We start from the raw sequence: 24,580 nt of genomic DNA, 5'->3' as shown, positions 1-24,580 counted from the left end.
GAGGGCAGGCAAGTTCCTTGAACAGCTGAACAAGAAGAAAAAGACCTAAGAAGGAAGAATTGAAGCCAGTTCTGCTTGTGTTATAATTCTACCCGCAGCTGCCTCTGTTTCACAGAGCACATGCTAAGGACTATGTCCCTTCCCCTGTAACAGACGAGCAAAGTAGACCCAGGCCTTCCAACCCAGAGACCAGCTGAGCTGTACCGTGGGCAATCTAGGATGTGAAAGACTTCACTCAATGTCTTTGTCACTTGACACATTGTTCCTCTCTTTGGGAAGTAGCTTCTTTGTGTGACAAGAATGTGCTAAACCAACAGTTAAGTGGAAGATGCCAAAATTAGCTACAGAAAAAAAGGCGTAAAGACTTGTATTTTCTGTTATTTGAAGGTGTTAAGACCCCACATAGAATATGAGTCCTTTAAAGGAGAGTTGTGAATGGCCCAGGGAATGTTGAATTTCCATGTGGCAATATGTTCGTGATCGGTCATGATGATGATGATGGTAGCATCAGTAGCATTTATCAGTGTTTCCTGGGTGAGAGGCACTTTATCCTAATGACCTTTTATCCCCATGACGACCCTATGATGTAGGAAATACTGTTTCAGCATCTTCAGGGTTTTTTTTTTTTTTTTTTTTTTATAATCAGGAATTTACCCTAGATCACAGTTGGGTGGTAGAACGACCAGAACTGGACACTAGCCTTTCCTGAATTCCCAGAGTGTGATCTTAGCTGTTGTATTGCCTGATGCAGAGCCATGTAAATGTTGCCAAAGCAATGAAACGTGTACCTATTTCTAAGAGATTCTAACTCAGAAGCTCTGGGGTTAAGTGCAGAGCAGTTGAGTGTGATTGTCTTTACAGACAGTAGATAACTTAAGAGAAGTTGTTTAAAAGTATATTTGCATATTGCACTACACTGTCATATCTGTGATTGGTTAGCTATTGTGTAACTAACACAAATCCCAATCCCATCTCTAATCTCATTCATCTCTTGTATGATATTTGACCTAATTGAGGCAGATTTTTTTTTGTTCTTCCCCACAAACACACATCGAACATCCAAAACATGCTTACCATTTGTGAGCATATTCTCTTAGTTATTTAGGAGTTGAGTAAGAGTGAGAGAGAAGGGCTTCCCTGGTGGCGCAGTGGTTGAGTGTTCTGCCTGCCGATGCAGGGGACGCGGGTTCGTGCCCCGGTCCGGGAAGATCCCACATGCCGCGGAGCGGTTGGGCCCGTGAGCCATGGCCGCTGAGCCTGCGCGTCCGGAGCCTGTGCTCCGCAACGGAAGAGGCCACAACAGTGAGAGGCCCGCGTACCAAAAAAAAGAAAAAAAAAAAAAGAGTGAGAGAGAAAAAGACACAAAAATATGAAATACGGTCATCATGTTTTTAATAACCTTTATGTTGTTAATCCCTCTTAGCATTTACTGCCATTCACTCATTTGTATTATTTGGGGTATAGCAGTTTATTCACACAGCATTTTTACATATGGCTTATCATTTGTATTCTATTTTAATAACACTAATAATTATAGACTATTGACAAACTCATCAGACCCTACATATTCATTTCAAAATCATGAAAATAAGGTGGAAAATGAGGTGTGAAGTGGAAAATCTATGTGTACGTTTTCATTGGTGGAATGAGGAGCTACCTGAATATATCACTCCTTTAGCTTTTCCTTCAAATGGTGCACTTTTGCCTCCATGCATAGGAGTCCCTTCCATTAGGTAAACAGTAGTCTTGAGGGCAAACCTCAGAAGTAGAAACGGGAGAACTTTTCAGTTATGGTAAAATCAAACATATTTTTCTTCAGTAGTGAAAAAAAAAATTCTTCATGAGAAGTTCAACCACCGTGAGTTCCATGGTGGAAAACTTTCCACTTATAGATGCAACTTCCCCCAGAATTCTGAGAAATGTCGGTAGTAGAGAGGGGTGTTGCATACACCTGTTTCATTTCCCTCTGACTTTTCCGTCTCCTTTCTCTATTGACATTAAAATCTATAGTGAAAGCACATAGTAAGCAGTCTAGGACAATTGATATGACATTTGATCTAAATCTCCAAAGTCTATTTTAGATGGGGATGCTATGAGAGTCACAGGAGGGGAAAAATCTAGAATTATTCTTATGTGATCAAATGTACTAAAATAACAAAAGCAAATCTTATTTCTAGCTAATAAAATAGCATTCCTTATATGATGTCATATTATGGCAGAAAAGAAATATATGCGTCTATTTTCTTCTATATTAAAACTGCTAAGGAGTGGGGACCAATGAACTAAATCAATTGTTTTGGGTTCAAGTTGTAGTTTTTAGTAGCCATCCTTCTTAGCAAGTTTTCCGAAGCAAATGTAGTTCGTTTACTATCACCACTAAATGTGCCATTGTGTAGATTTGTGGAAAAAAGTATTATCAAATATATATACTTTAAAATGATTTGTGTAAATTTATCTATTCATATTATTATTCTCCCCAAGTAAATCAAAATATACTATATACTATGTTTTTCTTCTATAGCTTAAAAGGGGAATGTATGTTGAAACTTATTCAAATATTTATTAGGTGTCTACTAAGTGCCAGGCACTCTACTAGGCAGTAGAGATGTTGTATTAGAGGTGGAAAATGTCCTTGACCTCCAGAACTGATACTCTTGTAAGAGAAATACTGGGTCAAACTAAGTCAACAGTTTCTTTGCTACAGAGCTTTTCACGAGTCTTGTGAATTATGAGTCTCTGATAAGGAGATGTAGTGGACAACAGATCCCAAATTTATTTGAAATCTTTTCCTTCATGGACTGTCTCATAGGATTTATGATCCACTGAACACACCTTGAGAGACACTAGTATTCTGCAGTGGTTAGTTAATTGTTTTCTATTAAACAACTATATACTGAATCCATGATATTATTATCTGGATTTTTTGGAGGATACAATGATGTACATGGCCACTGTGATGATAAGGGGGTCCAGTTTAGTTAAGAAGAGAAACCACAGGAGCTGTAACTTAATGTAACAAAGAAATACACACACATATACATATATTTATATGTAAATTACTATTTATATAGTATACAATGTCTTGTGAAGAAGATAAGAGTTGTTTGTAACTTGGGATCTCACAGGAGGTTTCACAGAGAAGGTAGACCCTGAGCTGGGCAGAATTTCAGTAAGTTAATTTGGTTCTGACCGTACGATAAAATCAGGTATTTGCACTGGTCAATCTGACCTTGATGGAACAGCATTCCATTTGCAGGGAATGGTGTGATCAAACATGCAGTGGTGGAGATTGCCAGATTGTAATATTCCAGTACCTGGAAAGTGTTGGAACACGTGCTTTCTCCACGGTCTAGAAAAGTGAATCTCGAGTGAAATGCAAGTATAATGGAGGCCAGTGCTCTTTGCTTTGTACACTGCTTTGATTCTACAACATGCAACAATGTAGTGATCTGTTTCAGATTGTCATTATTCGAGAGGGTTCTTAGTAACAGGAGTGGAAAAGGAAGACCTCTCTTCCTGTGTTTCTGCCCTATGCTCTTAAGCCAGAAAAGGTACCAACATCACTGACCTGACCTTGTCTCAGGTATCTATCAGGATCTACTAGAATCATTCTAGTGAAAGGTAACTAGACGTCCAAAGGACTTAAAAGATACACTATAACTTTTGTATACTTAATATACCTGGTGAAACAAAAATGTCACCTGAGTGGTCCCCTTCCCTAGAAATACCAGTATGTTTTTCCAGTGCATGGCAGAACTTTGCAGGTAAAACTGGGATAAAGGTGAAGAACAGTCTTAAAATTCTAGTCCTTGAACAGCACCTAACACACAACAGGTTTTCAATAATCTTAGCAACAGTATTCACAAATAACGACCATCGGCGTAACTGCTCTTTTGTGCCAAAATACATTACCATATTACTTTTTTTCCTTCAGCTTTACAACTTGGGTTCTATTATTGTTTCCATTTTACAGATTAGGAAAGTGAGGCTCAGAGATGCTAAGTCACTTGGGCAAGGTCACAGAACTTGTAGGAGATAAACCTGCAGCCTTACTGTTGGATCCTACAAAGCAGACCATAATTTAAGTCCTTCAAAATATACCTCAGAACATTTGAGTAAATTAATGAATAAATCCTCCTAGTCAGACTGACCAGATCATTATATTAGGTTCAGCTGTAAGTGGAGGAAAGTCATAATCATAGTTGGACAGTTAATACAGTAATTTACTTGCTTTGAATTTTCTAAATGATGTTTAGCTGGTAGTTTCATGATGATAACCATCGAATAAAAACAGGCATATTTTGGTGTTTGGAATAAGATCTCATATTGAGTAAAATACATATTGATTCCTAGACCTATATGATGTGAGTAACAGATGACATTGAGATGCCATCTAGAAGTACTCTTGTGCAGTTCATCATGTCAACCCAGCTAATAATTTTAGAATGTTCAGAGTGAATAATATATGCAGCCATAAAGCATATTTATAATCAATGCAAATAATGTTTTTCCTATGCTAAACCCAGAGTTAAGTTATAACACGCATCGTAAGATTAATGGGCCATTTTTTCTTCATCACTTTGCTAAATTACTTAGTCTGGAAACCATTCAGAAGGTTGCGAATTGGAGCTGAGCAGTAGTAGTGAGACTGTGCCTCTGATGATGAAACTATTTCCACCCCGACCCCTACTGCTCCCTTCTTGGGAAAGAAGGCAACATTTCTCCTAGAAAAAGTCACAGGTTTATAAGCTGGCTTGTATAATACGTTTGGAGGAATATTGTGTCTTTTAAGCAGAGCCTATCTCAGCATATAAAATAATTTTTACCTACCATTTAATGAAATTAACACTTACTTTGAGGCTAGGTCTTTTGCCATTTGACTCCTGGATCACGTCTATGGATATATTTTTTTCTTGAGACGAAGTGTGAACCCAATATAGTATCCATCATTCAGTCTATCTAGCTGATGTACATCCTCTGAAGCACAAGCTCCCTGAGGCCAGGCACTTTATCTGCTCTATCAGTGTAGCCCTGATGCCTAGTGTCTAGCTTTTGGAGATTCTTAATAAACATTTGTACTGAATAAGGTATGTATATGGTGAGCAAAAGTTGGCTTCCCATTTTACAGTCAAGAGTATCCCACTCATGTTCTGTGAACACTGGATAGCAGAATCTTACTATGTTATTTTTCTGTTCCCTTTGCAAGTTTCCTGAAAGGGCATTCCTGTCCTTAGAATGTCCATCTCCTCCCATCTTCCTGGAGAATAACTCTTCTTTCTTAAATACTTAGTCCCATTATTGACTCTTTAAGATTGAATTTATTACCTCCTTACAAACAGAAAAATGCAGTGCTGTTTTTTTTTTTGGACATTTATCACCAGAAAATTTTTCTAACACCTGAAATTCTGGACCTAAAATGCCTGGACTAGTGGTTCTCAAAGTCTGGTATCCAGACCAGCACATCAGCTGCACGTAGGAATTTTTAGAAATGAAAGTCTTGGGCCCTGCTCCAGACCTACAGACTCAGACACTCTGGGGGTGGGGCCCACTACCTGTTTCAGCAAGCTCTCTTGGTGATGCTGATGCATACTCAAGTTTGAGAGCCACTGCTTAGACCTAGAACTTAAGGTTTAGGCTTTGGACAGATCTGAGTCCTAAACACTACTGAGACACTGGAGTGACCATGAGCAAGTTACTTCTGGGAACCTCTTAGCATCTGTGTGCCTTGCTTAGCTAATAGTGATTTTAATTAATTAGAATAATGCACACGGTGTACTCAAGAGAGTAACCAAAGCATACTTTATGTTCCATAAATTCTAGCTGTTTACCATTATCATCAATCAGAGCTTACTGACACATCCTGAAGACATTCTTCTAATAAGTGTAATAATGTGGTTTGTAAAATTAACAGCTTAGAAGAGCATATTACAAAGTTCATCAGACAGGGTCTCAGCAGGAAATCAGGGGTACATCAATAAGGATAAATTGAGCCCAATGTAGAGAATCAAGAGATAGTGTAGTGCCCTGGGTTCAGTAAAAGTGTGGCTACTTTATAGGAGATGAAAGAGAAAGGAAGCCTTGCTGGAGAGAGAGTCCTCCCCAAAGATGCTGTGACGCCCCCCAGAGAAGCACTATATGTTAGTTGGGGGATGCAGCCAACTCCCAGCAATTTGGCAAGAATTAATACCCTAACTTCACTCCCCTCCTTCGTTCCCTACAATCTTCTATTGGTACTCTTCATTGGTGAGCCAAACGGAAGCCAGAGCAAGGACACTTACTAAGATAGGCCATGCAAGCCATCCATATAGAGTTGGGTGGAGAAAGGATGTGGAAGGGCAAATAGGACATATTTCCCGTAGGTGGTGAGCGAGCTGTAAAATCACTCGCCCTTCTAACATCATTGCCATTGCAGGAGCACGGAGGAGCAAGTGGTTAGTTCTGACTTGGCAGATCCAGGAGACTGCAGGACAGAACTGGTATATGAGTTGGGCTTTAAAGGTAGATTTGAATCTTAATGGAGAGTATGGAGAAAGAAATGGTGAAGAACCAAGGGAAAGGGAGATTCATTGCAAATGGAGAAAAGAAAAGTGGCATAAAGATAAGAAAAGTCAAGACTTATGGAAGAGATAGCAAATACTCTGCGTGTGACTGGAGCAGAGAATGGGTAGACGAAGGCTGGAAGTTAAGATGAAGTCATCCTTGAATAACATTAAAGTTTCCTCCTTTAACCTCAATTTCCACCTTCTACTCCCTTCATTAACATTGGAAAATTAAAAGTGAATTTGACTGGGTTGGTGACAATGGCAGTATGAAGCAAAGAGAGGAGAATAAGAGTAAAAAAATTAGTAGTACCTTGGTGAAGCTGGGTAAATGATGGGTGGTGGTGTCACGTCAAAGCATGGGCAAGTGATTGTGACAAATACAGGCTTATTTCTTGACTATATGACTTCAGTTAAGGTACTTAAGCCCTCTAGGCTGCAGTCTCCCAACCTGTAAAACGGGGATAAAACCTCGCTTCCTCCAAGGTTTCTGTGAGGATCTAATGAGAAATGGAAGTAAGAGTTGAGTCCAGTAATCAGTTTTTAATACATATAAACTAATGTGAGGATAAGGGTAAGAATACTTGCTATCATTTATTGAATACTTATTATGTGTCCAATATTGTGCTAGTCTATTTACATATCTTTTCTCACTTAGCTTTCTTTTCTCTTATCTGCCTTTCTATAGGCAAGAGATAACTGATGGCTCAGTTATGAGAAACGCAGTTGTGAGGAAAATGTCAGAGGGAAAATGTACCAGAAAGTTAATTCCTAATGGATCTGTCAGCCTTAAACAGAGCATGTCTGTGCTAAAATGTGTAAAATATCTGTGCTAAAACTACTCAATTGGACAAGTTTTGATAAAGTATTAACTTAATGAATAGGCATAAACAGCTTGGAGCTTTTTGGAGGGTATGTGGTAATATTAATATTGGTGTGATGACTTTTGAAAGTTCTATGGCGTATAGAAGTCAAAAAGAAGACCCGGAAAGGGGGAAAACTCTCTCTGAAAGTTATTGGGGAAGTCTGGCTAGTAAGACTCCAAAAGGGAGAATCAGTAAGAGGCCAGGTTATTCATAGGCCTTCTAAGAATGTGTCCATGAGAAATATTTACAATGATTGGATGCCGGAATAAAGGAGAACACTGGCTCCACAAATGGTAACTTATTTTACACAAACAGGCTAATGATAAAAATAATGAAAATCTGATGGATTTTTGAGAGTTTCATTGACCAAACTGAGACAAAAGTGCATAACAGCTAGATGCTCATAGTTTTAATCAGTTCCCTTTGGAGTCAAGCAAAGATAGCACCTGAAATGGTAAGGGACGTTTATGCAAGGTCACAAAGATTTTTGGTGGTGCATTTGGGATATAAACCCATTTCCGTAAGAATTCTTTCAGAAGTCAAATGTTTTCTTGTCAAAAATAGCATGAACTTACTTCCAGGAAAAGTTCCTAAGAAAAAATAATTTGAGTAATGAAGAACACTGATGTAAGAGTTAATTTAAGAACCCAGAAATAGAGGTAAAGAGTAAAGCAATTATGGGTTAAGAGTCTGCATAGGCAGAAGGAGCGGAGCGGCTGCTGCTCAATGGCGGAAAAGCCGCCGGTGTTCTGACCAATTCGTCCCCCTAGCAGTTGCGGGGGAGTTTCCTGCCGGCGCGGCTGGAGTCTCTGTTTCTCAGGGTTCGGTGGCTGGAAGATACTCCAGAGAGACGAGGCTGCGGCGGAGGAGGTGGCGGCGGCCGAATCGGCAACGGCGCTAGGGTGGAGAGAAGGCGGCGGCGGCGTGCGGGGCCCAACGGTGTAAACAGCCCCGGAGGCGGCGGAGGCGGTGGCCAAGACCCCGAGGGGGAAGCGGCGGCTGAGCCAGGGTCGCGCCTCCGTTGGAAGCCTGGGCTGAGTGCAGCAGAGGGGTTCTGCGGCGGGCGCGAGCGGACGCCCTAGACCTCGCCTCCCTCCCTCGCCCCAGGTAAGGCCGCTGGGCGCCCCGCCGCAGGGGGAACGGCTCGCGAAGCCCCGGACCGTTTTCGGGGTGCCACCGAGCTGCGGCCGGGACCTCTCCCCGCTTAATCCTCGCCTCTTTCCCTCGGCCGCGGAGCCCAGAGGAGCGGGACGCCGGGCCTGGCTCCTGGCTAGGCCCCTTCCCCAGCCGCCGCCTCCGCGCTCGGCCGAGGCTGGGAGAGGCTCGGGGCAGGAAATTTTAGTTTGCTCCAAAGCCTGGAAGTAAACTGCTTGTCCCTGTTCTCTGCGAGCATCTCTTTCACCTGAAAGCACTGGGGCTACTCCAGGCCGTAACTCGTCCCTTCCTGGTGCATGCCTGTTTGAAAACACTACCTTTCCCATTTGTTTCCTCATTAGCTTCTGCCTTCCTCTGCGCTCCATTTCACTTCCTCGTTAAATCTTCTTTCTCGCTCTTCTGTCTACGCCTCTCACCACCTCCTTCCTCCTTAGCGACTTTATTTAAATCGTTTCTCTTTTTCTTCTCAGGAGACTCCGGTCTTCTCTTCCCTGTCTTCCCCAGCAGTCCTTTTCGGATGTCATTCTTTTTACTAGTGAAGTTCTTAAATGAAACTGCTACCGTCAGTATCCCAAATCTACCAGAGGCCCATTAAGAATAGACTCACCAGCTTTAAGTGGCAGATCAGTTTCTGATTTCACCGAGCCTAGCATCCTTTTTAAAAAATTGTATTATTAAATGTAGAGTGTGGAAATAGCCCTGAAGTTATTTTTAAAATGAAGGGCTCAATGAGTGTTGGAAATAGTTATTTCATTTTTCAAGTTGCATGACCTCTAATGTCAGATTGAGCAGATCTAGAACATTTTTGCCCATCCTGTTTGGCAGAATGCTTATGCGTTTTGATAGCGGCTCACATTCATCACTATTCAAGTTGGCCTAAAAACAGTTTGAACACTTTAGAAAAAAGACATTATGAGAACAACTAGGAAGCTGTTTTGATGAAGTCACTGTTAAATACCTTTTAAAATAGGCTCCACATGTGTAATGTATCAAAATAAAGTTGGCGGGAGTCTTGTAAAAAGGATTATTTAGGAATTTGAGTAGTCTTAAGAGTTATGTAGCTATTTTGGGAAAAACATTCTTTTTCTGTTAACAAACGTTTACAACTCCTGTGATGTGAGAATTACCGAGGTTTACTGTGGGATTAACACAGGAACTCATTTTATTTGAGCTACTACATGGATGTAGAAGTGGTAAATTGTTCAGGTTAGCGTAAATCAGTATGTAGAAGAAAAAAAAAAAAAGTCTGCATAAATTCCCCTGGAAGGGGGATATGGTCAGAGATGGCAATTTGAAAACAGTGAGTCACCAAAAGTAAAAGTAAATTACAAGCTGTTTTGGGGGTCTTCAAGAGAGATTTTATAGATTGAACAACAACAGCAGCAAGGATAAAATATAACGCTGTCATGTAGACTGCAGCCTGAAAAGAAAGCATTGCAGAAAAGCCACATCATCCTGAATTTATATTTCCGTGCATTTGAACAGATTGGAGAGCAGTAAAGTTGTTTTAAGAGCGAGTGATTTAAGTCAGCCAGCTTGTGAATAATACGAGATATTTTTGCATTTACATTAACTTATGTCCATAAATAACAAACTTTAACAATGAACAAAATCCATAATCCTGATAATGCTAAGGAAACTGGAAAGATACCTTTACCTTGAAAAGACAGGATAAAGAAGACAGCATAGAAATTTAGGGAGATTGCAGTTTTGGAAAAATCATATTAACATTTATTAGCTGCTACAGCTTTGAAATGTGATGATTTAAAGAAAGAAGTAGACTGTTGATTTCTAAAAGGTAATGTGTTGGCTGAAAGAGAAGAGAATCTTGTTGAGACCTAAAGTGTTCTTTTAAGGTTATATTTCAATGTCATTTCAAAAAATAAACACATTTCCCATAACAAAACAGTGAGGTTAATGGAATAATGCAGGTGAAAGCTTTTTGGCCCGAAGGAGTTCCATCCTTTGGAACAAAGTTTTATTGTTGAACACACCATGACCCAGGCCTGTGAGTGCCAGCACAGTGGCTGTTTTTACAAGATCTGGTACAATATTCACAGTAGTTCTGGCCTTAGCACTAGGCAAGGATCATTCTTTTTGTATCTTCCTGATTGCTTCCTCTACAGAAATGGGATAATCCCTCCTAAACTGGAAAGTAGTTTCTTCCCTCAATAAAACTAGTTTCTTCTCCAGGTTGAGCTTTTCCAACTCTTAGAGGTCTAAAATGAATGATATGAAACATACTGTATTTGCATCTATTTTTATTTAAGAGTTATCTAAGGAGATTTATCTAATTAAATAGGAATTTCCTAAGAGATGCCAAAATAAACAATCAAGTTTTCTTTAAAGATCATATATATTATATAACAAGATCCACCTAAGAGTTAAAATATAAGTAGGTATATAATTTAACTATTTGAAGATAATTTTTCTTCTTACCACTGAAGCAATAAGCAGGTAGTCGTACAATTTGGGGAAAACAATATTTCTGGCTTTTGTTTGTTTTATTTTAATTTGTGATACTCATGAGATCTTTTGTGAAGCCTTTGGGTATATAGTAAAATTCATGGGTTTTTAACTTTGTATTGACTCGTATTTTTGTAGGTTTTAAATTTTTCTTCTGGCTTTAATTTATACTATCTCCTTTTACTTTTTCATTTAGAAATAATGTATTTTTCTCAGGATTGCAATCTCAGTGCAGTCCTCTACTTTTCTATTTGTTGGACATTCTCTTAGACGTCTACATTTTTGTCTAGTTAGTACCTTTCTAGTTTTTTATACAATTGATAAGAACTCTTTAATCTTATGAATTCTTTATATTTACTCTTTGGAGACAAGACTTATAGGGATTTCCTTGGGCTTAAACTAGAAAGAAAAATGAATTTGCATATGAAATGTTGAAGGCTTTGTTACAAAGTGGGTTAACATTATATGTATGTTTGAAATAAACTACTTCAACCAGAGCACCTAGCTGTTAACCTCCAGATTAATATCTATCATAAAATATGTGCATGCTTCCAACACATGGCATTGCCTCCTATTACTGCATGTCCAGGAGAAATGGTTTTGTCTTGTAGCAAAAGGCATTAGCTCTTTGCACTTTTTTTTTTTTTTTTCATGACAGCTATCCAAAAATCAAGCTGAACCCTTGTATATGAGGACAGAAAAGGACAATTTTTAGACAGGTCTAATATCCAGTTGTACCTTTCAGTCACTTAGAGAGAAGGCTTAGACCCCTGAAGCCCAAAGTCACAGGTTTTTTAGGATTAGGGTGGTATATACCTCCAGTTTATAGAAAAAAAATGCGTTGTAGAAAATCCAAGTTAAATTAGGACTAAAATCCAAGTTAAATCTAGAACTAAAGTTTTACTGCCCCCAATACTTGTAAACTCTAGGTTACTGCTCTGTTGTCCATTTCATCAGTTGCAGAATATTCAAGTTAGTCTTTCAATGCTAACAAGAACATAAAAATGCATTATGTCTAAAAGCAGAACATGATTGCCAAGCCAGATCTGCGCATTACCTGAGAGTTTGGGGGGCCACCCAAGCGGCATCTACTTGTTTGCTACTGACCTTCAGATAGACTTGCTCAAGAATTGTTACAATGTAATAACATACACGCTTATGTACTCTTGAGTTTATTGAAAACACACAGCAAATGTGCACACACACACACATACACACCAGCACACCAGCACGCACCTACTCTAGAGCCTAGAATTTTAAGAGTCAGAACTTTTTATTTGCTTCTGGATTAAGATGGACCCTGTATTTCCTCAGCATGCTAATTAGAAACTCTATAAACAATTCAAAACCAGCTTCTTAAAATTCTGTTTTACAAAAATTGATGTTAAATATTGTCCTCAGAGAGTTCTACTCTGACTTTTCAAATTGTTTTTTTCTCCCTTCATGGGATAAACAGTTAGGGTTTCTTTTTGTTTTTTTTTTTTATCTCTCATGTAAAAAATTCTATCTTAAAAGCTGATTTATTATTTCTTCCTTAGCATGGATGACATGGGAACAAAGATGATATTTCATCAGTCTTGTTTTTATTTAAGTTGAAAGGTTATATATTTCTACTTTCTACTGCAATAATGCTAAATATTTTTATAGTGCTTGTAAATCTTATGACATTATTTTTTTAGTTTGTATTTAAGGCATTTACTCAAAAGGGACCATATGCCTCAGTTCATGTCACTCTATCATCGGTGTGTATGGTCACTCTATTTTCTATACTTTAAAGATTGGTTTTGGCCCCGACGTTCCTCTGCCAGATTTATTTCCTTTATTTTCCCCTATATAGCACCATTTGGGCCATTTAATATGTAATTTCCCAACTCACCTTTCATAGTTATTTTAAACATATGTATATATTTGAAATACCGAATTGTTTTGTATTTTCTAATTTTTGCAAAAGTAGTATCGACTAAAAATCACATCCTATTCTTTTATTTTTTCTACACAAAATTATTGTTTTAAAATTTGTCTGTGTTGCTCCATAGAAATTATTGCTTCTGGCCACTGTCTAATATTCCACCATATGTTAATACCATATTTTGCTTATCCATTACCCTGGTGATACATACTTAGGCTATTTTCAACACTTTATGTCCACCATAGGCATTAATACACTCTTTCCACATGTCCCCTTGAGTAACAGTGCAGAGTAACAGTGCAGCTGTGGAATGGCTGAGGTAGAAGTCATATATATGCCTTATTTCACAGATTCCTCCCCAGAATAGCTGTACCATTTTCCCCTCACCAGCAATACTTGGAATTTCTCTCTTGCCATATTCTTTGTCACCACACGCTGTTAATCTGCATTTTTAAAAATTAATTAATTTATTTTTGGCTGCATTGGGTCTTCGTTGCTACACTCAGGCTCTCTCTAGTTGCAGCGAGCGGGGTCTACTCTTCGTTGCGGTGCGCAGGCTTCTCATTGCAGTGGCTTCTCTTGTTGCGGAGCACAGGCTCTAGGCGCGCGGGCTCAGTAGCTGTGGCTCCCAGGCTCTAGAGCGCAGGCTCAGTAGCTGTGGTGCGCAGGCGTAGTTGCTCCACAGCATAATTTGCATTTTAACTTCTGGAAATTTGGCATGTGTGGATTCATATGAAGTAAGGTGTTTTAATTCTGCATTGCTCTGATTGTAGAAAAGTTAGGTCTTCATATACTTTCTTGCTATTCATGTTTTCCATTCTATGAATTGCCTATCATGACCTTCGCTCATTTTTCTATTGAGTATTTTGTGTCTTTAGAGATGTAGAAGTTTTTGTATTCAGATGTTGAGTCCTTTGTTGGGTTTTAGATAATGTATATGTCTTCTACCCATCAACTGTTTTTCAGTCTGACTTTGGTATCCTTTATTGTACATAAAATTCTAATTTTTTATTAAAGTATAATTGATTTACAATATTATGTTAATTTCAGGTGTACAACATGGTGATTCAATATTTTTATAGATTATGCTCCATTGAAAGTTATTATAAAATATTGGCTATATTCCCCATGCCCTACAATATATCCTTGTATCTCATTTATTTTATACATAGTTGTCTGCACTTCCTAATTCCCAGTCTGTATCTTGCCCCTCTCGCTTCCCTCTCCCCACTGGTAACCACTAAATTGTTTTCTATATCTGTGAATCTCTTTCTGTTTTGTTGTATTCATTCGTCTTATTTTTTAGATTCTATTTATAAGTGATATCATTACAGTATTTGTCTTTGTCTGACTTATTTCACTAAGCATAGTACCCTCCAGGGCCATCTATGTTGTTGTAAATGGCACAATTTAATCATTTTTTATGGCTGAGCAGTGTTCCATTGTGTACATATGGCACGTATTCTTTGTTCATTCATCTGTTGATGGACACTTACGTTGCTTCCATATCTTGGCTATTGTAAACAATGCTCTTATAAACACTGGATGTGGGTGCATGCATCTTTTCAAATCAGTGTTTCTGTTTTCTTCAGATATATACCCAGGAGTGGAATTACTGGATTATATGGTTGTTCTGTTTTGTTTTTGTTTTTATTAACATCTTTATTGGAGTATAGTTGCTTTACAATGGTGTGTTAGTATCTGCTTTATAACAAAGTGAGTCAGCTATACATATACATATGTCCCCATATTTTCTTCCTCTTATGTCTCCCTTCCACTCTCCCTATCCCACCCCTCTAGTGGCTACATCAGTTAACATTCCCACCAACAGTGTACCAGGGTTCCCTTTTCTCCACATCCTCGCCAAGGCTTGTTAGTTTTGTTCTTTTTTATGATAGCCATTCTGACATGTGTGAGGTGATCTCTCATTGTGGTTTTGATTTGCATTTCCCTGATGGCTAGTGATGTTGAGCATCTTTTCATGTGCCTGTTGGCCATCTGTATGTTTTCTTTGGAAAAATGTCAAGTCAGCTCTTCTGCCTATTTTTTTAAATCAGATTTTTTATATTAATAAATTTATAATTTTAATATAGTTAAACTCATCACTTTTGCTTCATACAATGTATGCTTCTTTATTTTTCAAAGATCTATTTCATCTCTTACCGTGAAATCACAAATATATTACCTTGCAATTTCTTTTATTCTCTCTAGATTTTATTTTTCACATTTAAATATTAAAACTATTGTATTTTAGTTTTGTACATTAGGTGGAATTATATAACATAATGGTTAATAGAATGATTTCTGTGGGGTTTAAGTTCCAGCTCCACCATGTACTTCTTAGGCTAGTCATTTTATCTCTCATACCTGTTTTTCCACCTGTAAAATGAGGATAATAGTTTATGCCTTGTGGATTTTTTTGTGAAGATTAGGTGAGCTATATAGGACTGGGTACAACATAAGTGATATCACTAGGTTAAGATCCAGTCTCATCTCTCTTTTGAAAATGAGACTGTTTCCCCAAAAGCTGTAATTCAACTTCCTCCATTGGACTATGATTCCATCTCTTTCATGTGCCAACTTTCTATCTGTATATAGCTCTATTTCTAGGCCACCTGTTTGATTTGTTTTCTTATTTGCTGTTTCTTCCAAGGGCATCACACAGTTCTTATCTATCATGACTTCCCAATATATCTTAATGTGTAGGGCACATTCTCCATTTTGAGCTTATTTTTCAAAACTACCTTAGCTGTATGGAGAACTTTATTCTTCCAGATACATTTTATTTTACTTTATTTTATTTTATTTTTTTTATAGGAGATAGAGCAATCTGCTCTTTTTTTTTTCTTTTTTCTTTTTTTTTTGGCTGCATTGGGTCTTCATTGCTGCGTGTGAGCTTTGTCTAGTTGCAGCGAGGGGTGGGGCAGGAGGCTACTCTTTGTTGTGGTGCACAGGCTTGTCATTGCAGTGTCTTCCCTTGTTGCAGAGCACAGGCTCCAGGCTCATGGGCTTCAGTAGTTGTGGCTCGTGGGCTCTAGAGTGCAGGCTCAGCAGTTGTGGTGCACCAGCTTAGTTGCTCCGTGGCATGTGGGATCTTCCTGGACCAGGGATTGAACCCATGTTCCCTCCATTGGCAGGCGGATTCTCAACCACTGCGTCACCAGGGAAGTCCCCCAGATACATTTTAGAATCACTTTTTTATGCTGTCCCTCAAAAAAAAAAAAAAAAAAAAGAGCTTGGCCTTTTATTACAGTTGCATTTAATTTTATAGATTAATATAAGGACATTTATATTATTATAGTAAGTCATCTCATCCATACCTGTGATATAAATTTCTTTTACTCATGTGTCCTCTAATAAAGTTTTCATTATGAAGATTTTCTGCATAATTTATTAGGTGAAACCCCATACTCTCTATAGGTTTTGTTACTGTGGTAAATTCATCTTGTATTGTATCTAGATATTGATGCTATGGAGGAACACAATTGATTTTGGTGTATTAATTTTTTTCCAGCCCCTATGTTGAGCTCTTTTCTTAGATTTAATAGTTTATTGATTTTCCTGTGTTTCCAATTAAATACATAATCAAAACAATCTCTAAATATGACATTTTTATCTATATTCTTCTAAACCTTCTCTCTTTCTATTTCTCTCAATACACAGCTCCAAAAAGGTCGGTTCCAATAGACCAGTAATGTTAGAAATCTTCATCTCAATTCTCTCCTTAAAGGAAATGCTAATTTTTTAAAAAAAATTAGTACTATAATAATTTTTGTTAGTGTATACATGTGCCATGTATTTTTGGTATATAGCCTTTATCAAGGAAAGATAGTTATTATTTGGATCTAGTTTTATAAAATTTACCCTACCCAATAGATTTTGAACCTCATGGGATGCTTTTTATCTCTTCTATCTAAAAAGAATGATGATATGATTTTCTCCTTTTATTTAACTAATACAGTGAATCACATGAATTGATTGGCTGATACTGAACCAACCTTGCATTCTCAAGGATAAACCCACTTGACCAAATCGTATTATAGTATAGATTATCTTTTGCTGTATTACAAACCACCTCAAAACTGAGTGGCTTAGGGAGATCAGCTTGGTGCTTTGTGACCACCTAGAGGGGTGGGATAGGGAGGTTGGGAGGGAGGGAGACACAAGAGGGAAGAGATATGGGAACATATGTATATGTATATAACTGATTCACTTTGTTATAAAGCAGAAACTAACAAACGATTGTAAAGAAATTATACTCCAATAAAGATATAAAAACAAAAAAACAACAAAAAACTTAGTGGCTTAAAATAGCAATTACTTGGCCATTTGGGACTGGATTCATCTGGGTAGTGTTTTACTTTTGGTTTTATCTGGGCTCCTTCATGCAGTTTTAGTCAACTGATGGATCAGCTGAGTGAGAGCTGGTCTGAGACAGCCTCACTCACAGGTTCGGTGGTTGGTTTGGACAGTGGGAGCACCTGGTCCACTTGTCTTCAGAACCTAGTGGGCTAGTCCTCGGCAACTGAGCCGTCAAGCTCTTTTGCTATTGTCTCATCATGTGGGTTGAGTATGCCAAAGCCCAGTCCTGCTGAAGTGGTGACTCAGGAATGAGGGTGTCAGAAGGGGATTGTACCATAATTTTTGAAACATCCTATCACAATGTTTTTAATATACCTTAAAACTCTGTGGAATAATATTGTATTTAGGTTTTTGACTTATATTTTTAATAAGAAAAATTTGATTGTAATGTTTTTTTATATTGCCCCTGTTTGGTATAATATTCTTCTTGCACCTCTAGCCCCATTATTCTAGCTTGGGGTACTTAAAATGTATTGAAGGGGATAGAAATGAGTATTGCATCTTAAATAAAAGTCTTGGACAAGTGGTTCCCACTTATCACTGAGGTTGTTCAAAAGGCTGCACTCTCACGGTGGACTATTGAACCCTTATGTACACCAAGCATTACATCTCACTTATACAATATTTATATCACAGCGCCTATGTATAGCACAATACCCATTGCTAATTCAGATTGTGTTTTAAGATATGAGACAAAATTTAAGACTTTTATTATAGTCATAAACATCTAGCAAACCAACCAGAAAATAAAAGCTAATTTTCAGTTGGTTGGCCGAGAACAAAAAAGCAAAGATTACCTAGTGCAAAACCATATCTCTGCTAACTACTGTTGGATTTAGAGCACACACCTGCTAAAAAATATCTTCTTATCAAAGATTTGAGGTTGGACCTGAAAAAATTATATCAGAAGTGAAAATAATCATGTGGTCTGACCAGCGTGGATCACACAAAGTAAGTGTATACTATATATAAAGTAGATAGACTACGAGGTCCTACTGTATAGCACAGGCAACTATATTCAATACCTTGTAATAACCTATAATGGAAAAGGATCTGAAGAAGAAATACATATATCGGAATCACTTGGCTGTACACCTGAAACACAACATTGTCAATCAACTATACTTCAAGTAAAACAAAACAAAACAAAAAACTAAGTGAAAAGGGAAGTATAGTTTTATAAATTCACCTCTGATATCCAATGGACCAACTGAAAGACAACAGAAACTACAACTATCTGCTCCACTCTGCCCATCCTCATCCTGTAAAATACATTCACACTCTTTTGTGACCCTACTTATTTGCCCATTAAATAATCAATCACAGAACTGTCGAAATTAAATACAGAGTGAAATTAAAATACTGGAGTCACTTGGAGGGTTTAAGCAGCTCCACCAGAAAATACTGGGCATGGATTTAAAAGAGGCTGCGTGGGACTTGCTCTTATCCAACTTCTTTCTCAAGAAGTATCTGAAATAAGCCTAAATTCTGAGTTAATCAGACTGGCCTGCTTTCTCAGGTGGACTGGAATTCTGTTCTTTCCCCTCAACTCCCTGATGTCAGTGGTAATTTCCTGAGAGGAGGTGGACTTCTCTGCCTACTGCAGAAGCTCAGTTCCCCCCGGGTCCGCTCCCTGTCTGAATCCCACACTTGAGGCCAGATGCCAGCCTTCCCAGAACATTTGTGGCCTCCTTTCAGTTTTTGACCTGCTCAGATTGCGTCCCTCTAGACTCTTTCTGGAAACCTTATCTTCAACCCCTTTCCCTGACCTCGATGGTTACCTGCCTACTTTAGGCCTCAGGTGCTTTAGCTATAAAATGATATAGTTGCCCTTAATTCTAAAGTCTTCTTTCTAAAGCGCTACAATGTGGTGGCTTCTTGAAAATGTTTCTCTTTGCTGGTTTTAATTTTGTAGAGAATTAAAACCCCAGCCACTCTAAAAGACAGTAAGTTACATTGGATAAGGAAAGTGTGCTTTTGTAGTTAGATTAACAGGGATGGAAGACGACTTAGTATGTTTTAAGATACTCATGATCCATTCTCGTGAGAGTCGGGGAAGAAGGGGAAGAGAGTTAATAAAATACCAAACAATTGTGACAAATTAAGTTCACCAAGAGGTAGGTGATTAGTTACTACTTGAATAAGCCACACAAATCCAATTCAAGTTTTCCTTTAGTTTTCTAAGAAGGATCCCAGTGAACTGAGTCCCATGTTCAGTGACTCCACGTTCAATGGCTTAGTCTTTAAAAACTGTTATGTTGCTGGAAGCAGAAATATTGCCCATCAGTCCTAATTGATGTTTAGCTATCATGCACATTTGAAATAAATTTATTACATTGCCTGATCTCAGTGTAATATATTCTAAAGGGGCAAAGAGCACACGAAAAGTTATGGAGTCTCCATCTTCTACACTAAAGTGTGCAATAAATTACATATTATTTGGCCGTGAAATTCACAAGCCATAGAAACCACACCATTAGCAATGTATACAGTGGTAAACAGCAGGTAATGAGAATGATATAAAACCAAACAGACTGTGTATGTTGGCACTGCTGCCAATAAAGCAATTATTAAATGCATTCATATGCATCTACGCTAGGTAAGCTCTTTAGGGCAATTGCTATGAGTTCTACATACCTGTCAGGATATTATATATAGCCCAGTTTCTATGCCCTTTATTCAAAGACGCTGAGAAAGGGTTACTCTGGGTAAATTCAGACCTTTTCTCAATATAGAATTTGGTCAACATGCATTCTGAACAGCAAAATTTCACAGTATTTTCCTACACTAATTGCCACCTCAGCAAATGCAGGATTAAGTATAATGGATTATAAGAAGTTAGAAAGGAAAGATGGAAGAAAAGAAGGAAGGTAGAAAAATGGTGGATATGGAGTACGTAGAGTGGACCTAAAACTAACCTGAGGTTTCCCTGAATTATTAGCATATGCTACAGAAACTTAAATGAAAAAATAAAAAAACCCAGCAAGGGAAACTCAAAGATTCTTTGCTTTTTCACTTTACTGCATATACACGTCCATCTTAAACAATCTATATGCTTATATCCAACAAGAGAGCATTGTTTTGCAAGGCTATTTGGGTTCTATCAGCATGTAAAGGTCAGACAACTCAACTTTAGCAGAGTCAGCTTTCAGGTGAATAATTGTTTCTTTCAGGTTGCGAGCATTTGAATTCTCCAGAAATGTTTCCCAAAACATGAAAATTAAAAGAGTCCTAGGACAGCGTCCTTGAAGTTTTATAGTATCAAGGTTTTTGGAGGAGGAGTATCCTTGCCCATTATCAACACAATGATTCCAAGCAGATCAATTTATGCTGAGAATATTATATAACAGAACCCACTTCACCTCCATTATACTGACAATGATCTTCCTTACTTCAACCTTGTGCTTCTTATAAAGTTGAAAATACTGAGCCAAGAACAGACAGTGACAATGCCAGAGACTCAGCTGTACCTATAGGTGCCTTCAGACAACATCAGCCACCCAGGCTAAAGTCCTGGTTTAAAACATCCCAACATGAATGAATCTCAAAAATCATATGCTGAGCAAGTGAAGCCAGATCAGAAGGGCACCTACTGTATTATTCAACTTACATGAAATTCTAAACTGGGCAAAAGTCATCTCTAAAGATAAAAAACAGATCTGTGGTTGCCTTGGGGTGGGAGATGGGGATACTTTTGCAAAAGCCTGGGAGGAAACTTTCTAGGGTTTTAGAATTGTTATCTATCTTTATGGGGGTGGTAGTTATACAAATGTATACATTAATTAAAAGTCACTGAGCCGTTGACTAAAAATGTCTGCATTTTATGTATGTAAATGATACCTTAATAAGGTTGATTACAAAATGAACCAAAACCAAAACAAAGCAGAAGAAAAACCTCTCAAGACCTTAAAGAAAATACACTGTTTTCTTCCAGGGTACCAGATTGGAAATGAGGCATCGGTCTGTTCTACCCTCAGATTATCCCTAGGATTATCTAGTCTATTTTAAAGCACTAGAGTTCTCTATAAGGAAAACTCACCCCATGTTTAATTTCTTTGATTTCTTCTGTGCCTCTTCTCCCAACACAGTGAAGCCATTCACGGAAGAAAAACCAGCTTTTTCCAACTTTGCATCACCATATAGTCTTTGCAAAGCTATTATTTATAGAATAAAATTTGGTGACACTTTGTAAAAATCTAGCTTTTTGAGGCTTACAAATCTTAACAGTTAACCTATTGCGTCCACTGGAATTTGGAAAAAAAATTATTTTGAAAATGAATAGCTGAGAATTGACATTTTTGCTTTTTGTGATTTTCTCCTCCCCTAAGAGAGAAGTGAGTAGGAATGAGAAACACATACATAAAGAAAAAAAATTGTCTTGTTGCCTTTGCATGGTTATAATTTATAGGAGGCCCTTTTCAACAATAATCTATTATCAGAATCAATAAAATATAATCTCCATGAAGGCCAGGCCAGGATATTTGTCTCTTTTTCAGCAGATTGCAATACAAACCACATTCATGGATATGCTTCTTGATGATCTTTGTAATACTGGAACAGTTGACCATTTCCTCATGCCTCTTCACCTTAACTTCAACCTGGTTTTTCACTGATGACCTCACATTTCCTTCTCTATCACTTGGTTGTGGGCCTCTTTTCCAACTCCAACTCCAACTCACATCTCACTCTGGCACCAAAGGAAGACTCACACCTTCCTGCTTTTTAGTGATACCTCAAGGTCATTTCCATATTGTGATCACCCTGAAGAATAGCCAGACAATTGTTATTTCAGAGCCATCTGACAGTTTGTAGCTCTAAAAATTAACTAAGGACCGCATTTGTCAAAAATATCCTAGTTTAAGATTTTGGTAATACAGCAACAGTAATCCCGAAGTCACTTATGACAATCAGTGTGGGAAGCATCCTCCTTCAGGAAGATCCTTTGCCATACAATACTCTTTCCCTGTCAGGTAATAAGGAAGCACGGCCGAGGAAAGTAACCTTTTGTGGAAAGAAATACTTGGCTTCGAGAAGGCTTGCAGTTCATATCTTTTTGTTGAATTAGATTCCCCATTAATTACTTTATCCACAAAGAGGTAATTATCAGAATTATGTAAGCAATTAAGGAGATGCTACTCCACATTCTTTCAGCTTGTTGACCTTTCTCACTTTATTTCATGTGGCCATCTGAAACATCAGTGATTTACATGCCTTTCTTTTTTTTAACAGATTTCTGTGTGTGTGTGTCCCCATGATGAAAACATCATTAAAGTAAAATATCATGAATACACTCTTAAGAAGCAGAGTCTACTGAAAGTCCTGGAAAATATGAAAGCACTAATATTCATGGACAGCTCTACACTCTGAAAGTTACTCCAAATGTTGTTGATCTCTCTTTTGTCTAGGAGTTTTTCAAATTTTCTACCATGATCATTTGTTAGTTTTATAATTACATAATAAAGGCATTACGTCATACAATCTTTTGTTATCCATTGCAGTTTTAAAACTATTCCTTTCCTTGTCCTCAGCAGATATGTCACAGATTATTAGTACACAAGCAAAGACTTTCAACGTAACAGTACTTTATAGTGAGAAGAACTATACTGAGCTATCTCTATCCTAAGACAATGCACTAGGAAAGCACTAGGAATTCTTAAGCACTAGGAATACAGAGACGATCAAGGGGCAAGTTCCTTGCCTTCGAGTATACATGATCATTATAGCAAATGCTTAAATAGCACTTAGTATATAACTCCCCACAGCAGTCTTATTATCCTCCTTTTTAATAGGTGAGCAGAGGAAGCCACAGGGAAGTCATAGGGTAAAGCCAGAATTTGAACCTAGGTAGACTAGTACACTCTCCACGGCTTTAACTACTACATTAAAATATATATATATATATATATATATATGTTATACATATATATATAAAAAAAAAAACTCCAAGTATTCCAAAGTTACAAAACACTTATCTACCAAAACTCAAAAAGGAGCACACAAACTTGCACAGAAAATAAACATGTAAAAGTTCATAAATAAACCACAATATAACCTGCTCCACATAATATACTGACTGCAGTGTCCTGGGCCTCTCCCATCCTTAGGTAGCTGGAAATTACAACAAAATAATACTTTTCACCCTTGGAAGCCACACCATCTCTCATACCAACCAACCAATTACTTCCTTAGAGGGAATAGGAAATTAACCTGAATATCATAAAAAAAATACATATATAGCATTACTGATGTAGAATCTTTGTTTAAAGACAATAATTTCAATAGCAGAGGGAACGTTACCATTGCAGGCTTCCGATAACCTCTATATTTCTCAGATTTCATGCTAAATCATAAAATGCCATATTGTGTCTGAAGCTATTTTTTCAATAGTCCATTTTCTTAAATGGACTAGCAATGCCGTAAATACTGAGGAACATTTTGGCTCCCAAATCCTAAAGCCATTCTGATTATGCCTGGGTGATCATGGGGACGTCATCGGAACTACCAGAGGACTGGCTGAAATACCAGTGTTCTGGCCAGCTTACAAATCAGAAATTATACAGAATCCAATTTTATTTTTTTGTTAAGTAATTCCTATGAGGCTTTTGGGATGTCAATGTAAAGTCCTTTCATGTGTAATCTTTATCCATTAGATAGGGAACAATGCCAATCCCCGTCATAAATACTTTCACAACCTGACACTGAAAATCCACTGTAGGGCATAGGACCTGCAAATAGGATGTGAATCACACACATCCACTCATTCAGACAATCTACAAATGTTCATTTTTAAGTCTACTATATGCCAATAATGTACCGGCCTCTCAGATGCTAAACCATGCTAAATGCTGAAACAGACATACTCAGTTCGGGCCCTCCTGGAACTTATTACCTACAGAAGTGCCTTCGTTGTAAATGGTCAGGTCTCAGCCAATGCTATTATCATCAGCAGGTGACCAAAGGATAGAGCTTGCTTTCTAAACAAGCTCCACACTCTTTGCTTTCAACATTTTTGTTTTCCTTCAAGGCACATAATCCAGTGGTCAGTTTCTCCCAGTTAGTGAGGTTTGGGGAAAAGGTACCCAGTGAACAATTCCTTGTGGCCTCACTCTTTCCTCACACTCTCCTCTGTGCTTTTGAGCTAAAGAGACCTGGATTAAAGTCACTTGCTCTAACCCTATTATTTTAAAATACTGGCTGCTCCTGCTTTGAGGATTTCCACTGGACCAACACAGCAGCAAAGCAGCACTGAATCAGAAGCAGGTAAATTTCAAAATGACAGCTCT

General features: G+C 38.0%; 1 protein-coding gene across 10 annotated transcripts in view; it reads left to right on the top strand.

Moving 5' to 3' along the window:
- Nucleotides 1-22,769, top strand: part of LOC309835520 (uncharacterized protein) — a 43,367-nt gene extending 20,598 nt beyond the window's left edge. For 5 of the 10 annotated variants that reach the window (XR_014298015.1, XM_082675064.1, XM_082675066.1 and 2 more), the window contains 2 exons: nucleotides 8,226-8,512; nucleotides 22,527-22,769. Coding sequence is in view for 5 of the 10 variants with exons in the window: in XM_082675064.1 (XP_082531190.1) it covers nucleotides 8,226-8,487 (262 nt within the window). In the remaining 5 variants the exon portion in view is untranslated. Of the gene's footprint in view, nucleotides 1-7,515; nucleotides 7,860-8,175; nucleotides 8,513-22,526 lie in introns of those variants that run through there. The other 5 variants (XR_014298013.1, XR_014298016.1, XR_014298017.1 and 2 more) reach the window with 3 other exon arrangements.
- The last annotated feature ends 1,811 nt before the right edge of the window (nucleotides 22,770-24,580 follow it).

This window comes from Grampus griseus, assembly GCF_964374135.1.
Source record: "Grampus griseus genome assembly, chromosome: 17".
Taxonomy (NCBI): domain Eukaryota; kingdom Metazoa; phylum Chordata; class Mammalia; order Artiodactyla; family Delphinidae; genus Grampus; species Grampus griseus.
Note: the sequence above shows the minus strand (reverse complement) of the source record. Positions and strands in the feature narration are given on the sequence as shown.